Raw genomic sequence first — 10,397 nt, 5'->3', positions numbered from 1 at the left:
TGCCAAAAGGGGGCGATCTTACATGTGAACACGAGCTGATATGAACTTAATGGAGTTTGATCAACATTATCATCAGTATGTTTAGTTAGGCATTTTATTCTACTAGGTTTAATTGTTTTTAATGGTTTGTGTTTCATTTAAAGTGCTGCGTTTATTTCACTTGTTTTGCCGCTCACTAATGTCTTTCAGATTAGAGTGTTTTATGACACACATTCATGTATTTTCTCCCTCTCCATTACACCTATAGCAGCAACTGTAGTATGGCAGTATTGTCTGTGGTGATAATGCATGGATATAACTAACCCAAACGTCACTGGTGTTGTTAGAGCACGTCGTGCTGATCGTTTGCACTTGCTGAATAATTTACCTGCGCTGAGTCTCAGTCTCACACACCTGTACGGATAGAAATGACCACCGTTATCATTTTCATCTCAGTTTGAACTGAATTACCAGTGGTTTAATAGTTTAGTATCTGTAGCAGGGGTGTTAAATTAGAGGTATGGTTTCTAAATGATCTGAACAATGATGACTTTGTTTCAGGCACATACGGTCCAGCTTAAATACCTTGTAATCAAAATAGTCTCCCGAAGACTGTCCATTGTAGAATCTCAAATTATTAACAACAACAACAACAACAACAACAAAAAATGCATTATGTAAACAAGGCTCACTGGACAACCAAATGTGAAACATTATTACAATTTAAATTAACTGTTTTCTATTGTGATACATTTTAAAATGCAATTTATCTCTGTGACCAAACTGAATTTTCAGCATCATTACTCCAGTCTTCAGTGTCACATGATCCTTCAGAAATCATTCTAATGTGATACATTTGAATTTTCAGGATTCTTTGATGAAAGATGAGTTAGAATGATTGTTTTATTTAATAGAAATAATTAATAAAATATATATTTTTTTATTTAGGTCCACTAATTTGATAAGTTACTCAATACCACTTTAAATAAATAAATACATAAATATAAAATATATAATTTGTTGTAATTTTTAACAGATAAAAAAAATTATAATTTGACAAAATGTAAGCTAATATTAGTAATAATTGTGTGTATATATATATATATACTGTATATATATATATATATATAGAGAGAGAGAGAGAGAGAGAGAATAATTTATAGAATTTGTATTATTTGATATATTTTAGCAGATTTTTTTGTATTTTTTCTTAATTTTTAATTAAAAATGAGAAAGAATAATTATTTATTTTCAACAGAAATAATTAAAATAATTATTTTTCAAAATAATTAATCAAACGCTTAAATTATATATTATTAATAATAATACTTGTTTGAGTATTTATGTTCAGGATTCTTTGATAAAAGATGAGTAAGAATGATTGTTTTATTCAATAGAAATAATTAATAAAAGATTTATTTTATTCAGGTCCTCTTATTTGATAAGTTACTCAATACCATTTTAAATAAATAAATGTAAAATATCTAAAATATATAATTTGTTGTAATTTTTAACAGATTTTTGAAACTAGTAGTAATTGTGTATAAATATATGTATATATAGAGAGATATATTTTTAACAGCTACATTTTTTATGGATTGAAAACTATTATGTTGTTATTTTCATGGTTGTTTGGGGTTGGTACAATTTTTTTTACTTTTTTTTTTTAAAAACATCTCATGCTCACCAAGGATGCATTTAAATATTTGATCAAAAATACAGTAAAATTCTGAAATATTATTACAATTTAGAATAGCCGTTTTCTATTTGAATATGTTTTAAAATGTAATTTATCTCTGTGACCAAACTGAATTTTCAGCATCATTACTCCAGTCTTCAGTGTCACATGATCCTTCAGAAATCATTCTAATGTGATACATTTGAATTTTCAGGATTCTTTGATGATTAGAAAGTTCAAAAGAATATCCTTCAATTAAAATGTAATTCTTTTGTAACATTCCAAATGTCTCAACTGTCACTTTTGATCAATTCTAATGCATCCTTGCAGAATAAAAGTGTGTTTGGTGACCTTTGACCTTAGTAGTTTTGCTTTTAAATGAATGCCTGAGCACATTTCTTTCCCAGAGTGCTCTTGTTTTATCCCCTGATAGCCTGTTAGGAGGTTTTGATAATGAAAGACAGCGAGGAGGAGTGAGCGAACAATGCAGTTGTTGTCTTGGCATGAATTATTCATCCGTGCGTCGTTGCTAGGATTGTATCAGCGGCGCTGGCCGGCAAATGCGGCCTTCTCAGACGTGACAGCTGCGGCCAAACGGTGTTGGGTTCTCCCTCTACCTGGATTGATTTGCCTTTGGGGATATTTAGTTAATTAAAAAGCCCCATATTATCAGGGGATCCACCTCCACACCCAACGCCCTGACCAACCCTTCCTCACGGGACAGACGCCATGCACACATACACACCGGCGTAGAGGGGAAATAGATAGACTTGAGTCCTCACCTAAAGAGCAAGAAAGTGAATGCAAAAGAGCGGAGCAATAAATACAGAGAGAAATGATCCGGCTTGGGGCCTCAGATTTGGTTTCCTAAGGAGGTTTGAGTGTTTCAGGACATTGTCCAGACTGTTTTTTGTCTTTACTATTATTTTTATCCCGCTGGCGGACTGGAAGGAAGCGTTTTTTGTGATATCCTGGGTCTCTGGAGGGCTGGACGGAGGGTTGTTGATGCTGAGGAAGCGAGTGTGTGGATGTGTACATGCATCAGACACTGGAGTTTTGCACTTTGCATGGATTAGGATTGCATTAGGATGTACAAGCGTCGGGATTATGTCGAACTCTACGAGAAGGATCAGGCGAAGTGGGCCTTATTACGAAATGTCAACACTGTGGTCAAACACACCACTCTGTTACCGGTATGACATGTATGTGTGTGTGTGTGTGTGTGTGTGTGTGTGTGTGTGTGTGTGTGTGTGTGTGTGTGTGTGTGTGTGTGTGTTTTAGAGAGTTGCCAGTTATGTGTAAATGCTGCATATGAGTAACTTAGTAATGATTTGGAGAAACTGTTTTGGAGCGCTTGTTGAATTTAAGTATTTGTTCAAAAATACAGTAAAATTCTAAAATATTTTTAGAATTTAAAATAGCTGTTTTCTATTGTAATATATTTTAAAATGTAATTTATTTCTGTGATGAAAGCTGCATTTTCAGCATCATTACTCCAGTCTTCAGTGTCACATGATCTTTCAGAAATCATTCTAATATGCTGATTTGAATATGCAGATTATGCAAATTTTTTATTCATTTAGCAGAATAATTGAATACTGTAAAAACGTGAAATATTATTAGAATTTAAAAAAGCTGTTTTCTATTGTAATATATTTTAAAATGTAATTTATTTCTGTAATCAAAGCTGCATTTTCAGCATCATTACTCCAGTCTTCAGTGTCGCATGATCTTTCAGAAATCATTCTAATATTCTGATTTGCTGCTCAAGAAACATTTCTTATATTATCAATGTTAAAAACATTAAAATATGAATAGAACTCGGGGTAAGTCAAACTGAAAAATATGTCATTTTATTTTGTGAATAACGCACCACGTGACACTAAGGACTGGAGAAATAGGTTCAACTTGCATTACAGGAATAAATTATATTTCAAAATATATTTATATAGAAAGTGTTATTTTAAATTGTAATAATATTTTACTATTTTACTGTATTTTTGACCAAATACATGCAGCCTTGTTAAGCATGCAACTAGCTATTCAACTAAAAAATAGCATTTTTTTTAGCAGAATGATTGAATGCAAATGAATGCCATTTAGTCACATTCAGAGAATAAACATTTCATTTTAAACATATTTGCATTCATTTTATTAAGATTTATAAAAGCTTCTGCTCACCAAGGCTGCATTTATTTAATCAAAAATACTGTAAAAATGTGAAATGTTATTTTAATTTAAAATAGCTGCTTACAATGTGAATATCTTATAAAATATAATTTATTCCTGTGATCAAAGCTGAATTTTCAGCATCATTACTCCAGTCTTCAGTGTCACATGATCCTTCAGAAATCCTTCTAATTTACTGCTCAAGAATTATTTCTGGTCAGTACTGAAGTCACTGAATTGTCAATGTTGAAAATAGAATCCATTTGAAGTATTTTGGTGGCAAGAGTTAGCTTTAAATTAATTTTGATTTTGGATCTAACACAAAGTGGTGAAGTTCAGCGTCTGCATCATCCTCATGATTATTCAAAATGTGTCTTGTTGAATTGCTTGTGTTACTCTATTGTACTTCACTTTGATGAAAGCCTCTGGAAAATTGGAATTGGTTTATGTCACAAGTTTAGGTAGTTATTAAAAGTATGTAATATGTGTGACCCTGGATCATAAAACCAGTCATAAGGGTTGAAACTGAGATGCATACACCATCTGAACGCTGAATAAATAAGCTTTCCATTGATGTATGGTTTGTTATAGGACAATATTTGGCTGAGATACAACTATTTGATAAAAAAATCTAAATATTGAGAAAATCACCTCTAAAGTTTTCCAAATGAAGTTCTTAATAATGCATATTACTAATTAAAAATTACGTTTTGATATATTTATGGTAGGGAATTTACAAAACATGTTTATCAGACATACTTTTAGGCATACAAGAAAAATCTAAGGATTTTTTCTACTGGGCCAGTGGTTACAATTTTTACTTGCCCTGCCAAAATTTTCATTTCAATAAAATGTTTATGATAATTGTACTGGCAGCAAGTCACTGTTAATGAGTGAGTCATTGAGATTCAAATGATTCAGTCTAACGATTCAACTGATTCATTAAACAAATTCATTCAAAAAGCTGATTTGTTCACTAGGAATCAGTCCCATGTGTTGCTCAGAAATTCACAAAATTGCCTTTATCTTTGTTTGGAGCTGTTTTCATTTTTCAAAATAGAACAAAAATAGACAGTATGGCATCTGAAATGTTAATCTCTGTACTGTTCATGTGATTTTGGTTAATTATGTCATTTATATATATATATATATATATATATATATATATATATATATATAATATAATGTAAATTATTATATGATTAATATTTCAAAATATTTATTTCAAATTTTATTCAGGTCCACTAATTTGATAGGTTACTCAATACCATTTTAAATAAATAAATAAATATTTTATATTGTCATATTTGTTGTCATTTCTTAACCAATACCATTTTTTTTAAATTGTAAATAATATCATTTGAAAATTTACAAAATGCAAGTTATTATTGAGTAAATGTATATATATGTATTTAAATTATGATAATTATAAAATTATGATTTATTTTTTAAATAATAACTTAATAATAAAAATAATTACATTAATAATATGTATAAAAATATACACGATTTATAGAGAGAGAGAGAGAGAGAGTGAAATGGTATTGAGTAACTAAACAAAGTAGTGGACCTGAATAAATGAATTTTATTATTTATAAAAAAAATTATAATATTAATAATAAAATAAATCTAAAATATTACAAAATTTAATGAAAAAATATATTTAATTTTTTTTTTTAAACATTAATATGTTAGATCAGGGGTGCCCAAACCTGTTCCTGGAGATCTACTATCCTGCAAAGTTCAGCTCCAACCCTGATTAAACACACCTTAACCAGCTAATTAATCTCTTAGGTTAGAATTATAATTACAGACAGCTGTGTTGGAGCAGAGCTGGAACAAAAGTCTGCAGGTAGGTAGATCTCCAGGAACAGGATTGGACAGCCTTGTGTTAGATGAATGTCGTTTACAAATGATGAACTAATAATGTGACACTTAACGGTCTGAAATGTGTTTCAGGGCGACTATGTCTGGCTGGACCTGAAAACAGGTCGGGAATTTGAGGTCCCGATCGGCGCTGTGGTGAAGCTCTGTGACTCTGGGCAGATCCAAGTCCTGGATGATGAAGGAAATGTACGTTACTGATTATAATTATCAAGGGCTGAATTTCTGTGGTGTGATTTATGGGTTTTCTGTTGCATTGAATCTATGTCATGATGTTCAGGAACACTGGATCTCTCCTCAAAATGCCACCAACATCAAGCCGATGCACCCCACCTCCATCCACGGGGTGGAGGACATGATTCGACTGGGGGATCTGAATGAGGCCGGAATCCTCCGGAACCTTCTCATCCGCTATAGAGAACATCTCATCTATGTAAGCTCTGACACTCATTGCTTATATCTTACACCACAGAGCTGAAAGCCCATGTGTTGTTACATATCTTTAGTAAATATTAGTCTGATTAAGTTAGTGGACCTAAATAAAATAATAATTTAATTTAAGATAATATAAAGTATAGTATAATAATGATATTATTAATACTTATAGTAATGAAAATCTTATTATAAGAAAAAAAATGGTAACACTTTACAATAAGGTTCATTAGTTAACATTAGTTAACCACATTAGTTAACATGAACCAATAACGAACTGCACTTATACAGCATTTATTAATCTTTGTTAATGTTAATTTCAACGTTTACTACTACATTATTAAAATTTTGTTAACATTAGTTAATGGAGTGTGAACTAACATGAAAAAACAATGAACAACTGTATTTCTGTTAACTAATGTTAATAAAGATTAGTAAATACAGTAACAAATGAATTGCTCATGGTTAGTTCATGTTAGTTAATACATTAACTAATGTTTAACTAATGAACCTTATTGTAAAGTGCTACCAAAAAAATAACACATACACACTCACACGCATACAGAGGTGTAAAATACTTGAGTGATTTTACTTGATTACTGTACTTAAGTGTTATTTCAGGGGATTTGTACTTTACTCAAGTACAAATGAAACTGACTACTTGTACTTTTGCTTGATTACATTTCTGAAGAAAAAACAGTACTTTTTACTTCTTACAATTTTATTTCATCTTGAAAAGTACATTACATTTTTATTTTATCTTATGCACATTAAATATGAATCGGAAGCCCAAAGTGCATGCCTGACGTGACAATCAATGATCAGTGTTTTCATGCATCAAGCACACACATTGCTACTTTAGTTATGACTTTTATCAGGTAAATGGCTGGCTTAAAACTTCACCATAAAATCTGAGGAAGCATATTGACGTAACAAAATTGCGTTTTCCACAAAAAAACATTTATTCATTATTCGTTCATTATTCTTATAGAGGCGTTAGCTGTGTAATATATTAGCTGAATGCACAACATTGAGTGCAAATTAAATCAGTGATAAGAATTTAAATACAATTAATATTTTTGTGGGATTTTTTTTAATAAATGTTACAAATCTCCAAAAAAACAATATTTAAACAAACATTGTATGTTAAATTAATTGTAGTTCATGTCTAGTCATGTTCTTACCAGATAGTGGATAGGTTGCATTTACAATATGTCATTATATGACACACTGAGTAGGAATTAATAATTTTTTATCTTAATAATTAATATAATTAGTCGCAAATAATTATTTATCAGTATTTGCTGAGAAGAAAAAAAAACTAAATGTCCCAAATAAACAATTAAAAGATTAATTATCCTTTTAGACAGTGGCCTTACAAAATGTTAATGTTTTATGTTTTAATTCTATGACTCTCCTCATTAATTCAACACATTTTTGTATTCTGTCTGAAATATGTTTCTAGCCTCTTCATCACATCTTGCTCTTCAAAGGGATAGTTTACCTAAAAATGAAATTTCTCCCACTATTTACTGAACCTCTGTCATCCCAGATGTATATGACTTTCTTTCTTTAGATGAACACATGCAAAGATTTTTAGTCCATATAATGCAAGGGGAAAGGAGCACTTCAGAAACCACACAAAGTGAACACGACGGTCAAGATTAAAATATTGGTATCTGTATTCTTCTTCGTTTCACTTAAGAAGACCCTGATTCATTAACACTTGTGTTAAGAAATGATTTTCTAAAAGACTTAGTTTGTGTTCATCTGATAAATGAAAGTCATATGGGATGGCATGAGGGTGGAAAGGATGGAGTTTCCTTTTAGTTCCTTTTCTTGTATTTTTTTTTTTTCCCAGATGTGCTTCATTTTAATTGTTGTTCTTGCACTAGATATACGTGTTTAACCTGTGCCATTGCATTTTGTTTCATTCTCTCCCTTTAATCATACGAAAAAAAAGTACTTTTACTTTTTCAATACTTGAGTATAATTTAAAGTTGTACTTTTTTACTTGTACTCAAGTATGTTTTTGGCCAGATACTTTTACTTTTAATTGCGTAAAATTTTCACTGAGTATCTGTACTTTCACTTGAGTAAAACTTTTAGAGTACTTTTTACACCTCTGTACATATATATATATATATATATATATATATATATATATATATATATATATATAACTTTTTTTTGATCCACTTTGAATGTTGACTACTATATATATATTTATTTATTAAATAATAACAATTGCTAATGTAAAAAAAAAAAATATATATATATGTATGTATATATATATGTTTTTATATATATATATGTGTGTGTGTGTGTAGCTAAACAAATTAGGGGACCTGAATAAAATACTTATTTTATTAATTTTCTTATTTAAAATGATGATAATAATAATAATAACAATATAAAAAATAAGAACAATTTATTTAAAAACATTCAGAATAATATAAAAAATAATGAATAAAATAATTATTTTAAATTATTTTAAAATGTAAAATTTAAAAAGTATAATATAAAGTATAATAATATAAAGTATAATAATGATATTATTAATACTCAAAATAATGATAATTTTTAAAGATATAATATATATTATATCTTTAAAAATTATCATTATTTTGAGTATTAATAATATCATTATTATACTTTATATTATTATACTTTATATTAAAGTATAATAATATAAAGTATAATAATGATATTATTAATACTCAAAATAATTGATAATTTTTAAAGATATAATATATATTATATCTTTAAAAATTATCATTATTTTGAGTATTAATAATATCATTATTATACTTTATATTATTATACTTTATATTATACTTTTTAAATTTTACATTTTAAAATATATATATATATATATATATATATATATATATATTATATATATATTGAGTACCTAAACAAAGTAGTTGACCTGAATAAAGTACTTATTTAGTACTTATTTAATTAATTGTATTATTTAAAATGATAATAATTAATAATAATAATAATAATAACAAAAATAAAATAAAAAAATTTAATATTAAAAAATTTAATTCAAAAATAAAATAAAAATTAAACCATTAATAATAATATAAAAAAAATTAATAAAATAATTATTTTTAAGATTTTAAAATTCTAAATTCCGTTTATGAATATTTAAATGAATGCAGAAGTCTAAATAAATAAATATTACTGTTTTATAATAATAATAAATAAATAAATAAATAAAAAATGAATTAATTGTGAATTACAATGATTTACGTCATCACGAGCTTTATCTGCCCTGTTTGTATCTTTAATAACTGTCCTCATTTATCTGCTCTGGTTATATTCTCTCACCTCTGTTTTTGTCTGTATAAAGACTAACTGTGGTGGTCGGGTAAGTACTCCTGCGCATGGCTGCTCGCTGTTCATTGCCTCACTCTGAACGATTGTGCTTTCATTACGGTGCTCCGTTTCAACATGGCCGTGAGGTCTGCGGTAACGGGACACTGATACATCCCACTGTAACAGCACCCTCGAAAAGCAAGACACCTATGCATCTCCTCACATGTCATCTTCACTTGCTGTGTCTTGTAACCAATATAGATGTCTGTAATGTGTTGTAACGTGAATGTTAATATCTGCATGCTCTGAAACGTCAATGTTGCATAAGTCAACACAATAAAAGTTCCTCTAGTCAGCTTTATTTCTGTATTCTTCATAGACGTACACTGGGTCCATCTTAGTGGCTGTGAACCCATATCAGCTGCTTCCCATCTATACAGCAGACCAGATTCGCCTTTACACCAACAAGAAGATTGGAGAAATGCCTCCACACATCTTCGCCATCGCTGACAACTGCTACTTCAACATGCAACGCAACAACAAAGACCAGTGCTGTATTATAAGGTGTGGAAACTGTCTGTTAGCAGTGTTTAGTGTGAGCGCTGGATGGGACGACATATGTCTGGCTATCTATTATTTAGGATCTGGACTGGATATCTAAAGGTTACAGGTTCAAACTCCAGAAGATGTTCTTTTCAGCTTCTGCCAAAGTGCACATAGTGAGCTAGTGTGGTTAATATATATATATAAAATAACAATAACAAATTTGTGTGTGTGTGTGTGTGTGTGTGTGTGTGTGTATGTATATATATATATATATATATATACACTACCAGTCAAAAGTTTGGACACACACTGGACAATTAATTTTTTTTTTTTTTTTTTTTATAATACAAATTGTCTCAAGGAATGGTTCTCAGTTTGTTTT

General features: G+C 29.4%; 1 protein-coding gene across 1 annotated transcript in view; it reads left to right on the top strand.

The window, feature by feature from the left end:
• Positions 1 to 2,745: 2,745 nt before the first annotated feature.
• Positions 2,746 to 10,397, top strand: part of myo7aa (myosin VIIAa) — a 69,492-nt gene continuing 61,840 nt past the window's right edge. The window contains exons 1-4 of the mRNA XM_073850305.1: positions 2,746 to 2,850; positions 5,786 to 5,899; positions 5,991 to 6,143; positions 9,849 to 10,033. Coding sequence (XP_073706406.1) covers positions 2,746 to 2,850; positions 5,786 to 5,899; positions 5,991 to 6,143; positions 9,849 to 10,033 — 557 coding nt within the window. The remainder of the gene's footprint in view (positions 2,851 to 5,785; positions 5,900 to 5,990; positions 6,144 to 9,848; positions 10,034 to 10,397) is intronic.

This window comes from Garra rufa, chromosome 11 (assembly GCF_049309525.1).
Source record: "Garra rufa chromosome 11, GarRuf1.0, whole genome shotgun sequence".
NCBI classification, from domain to species: domain Eukaryota; kingdom Metazoa; phylum Chordata; class Actinopteri; order Cypriniformes; family Cyprinidae; genus Garra; species Garra rufa.
This window is presented reverse-complemented; position numbering and strand designations above follow the sequence as displayed.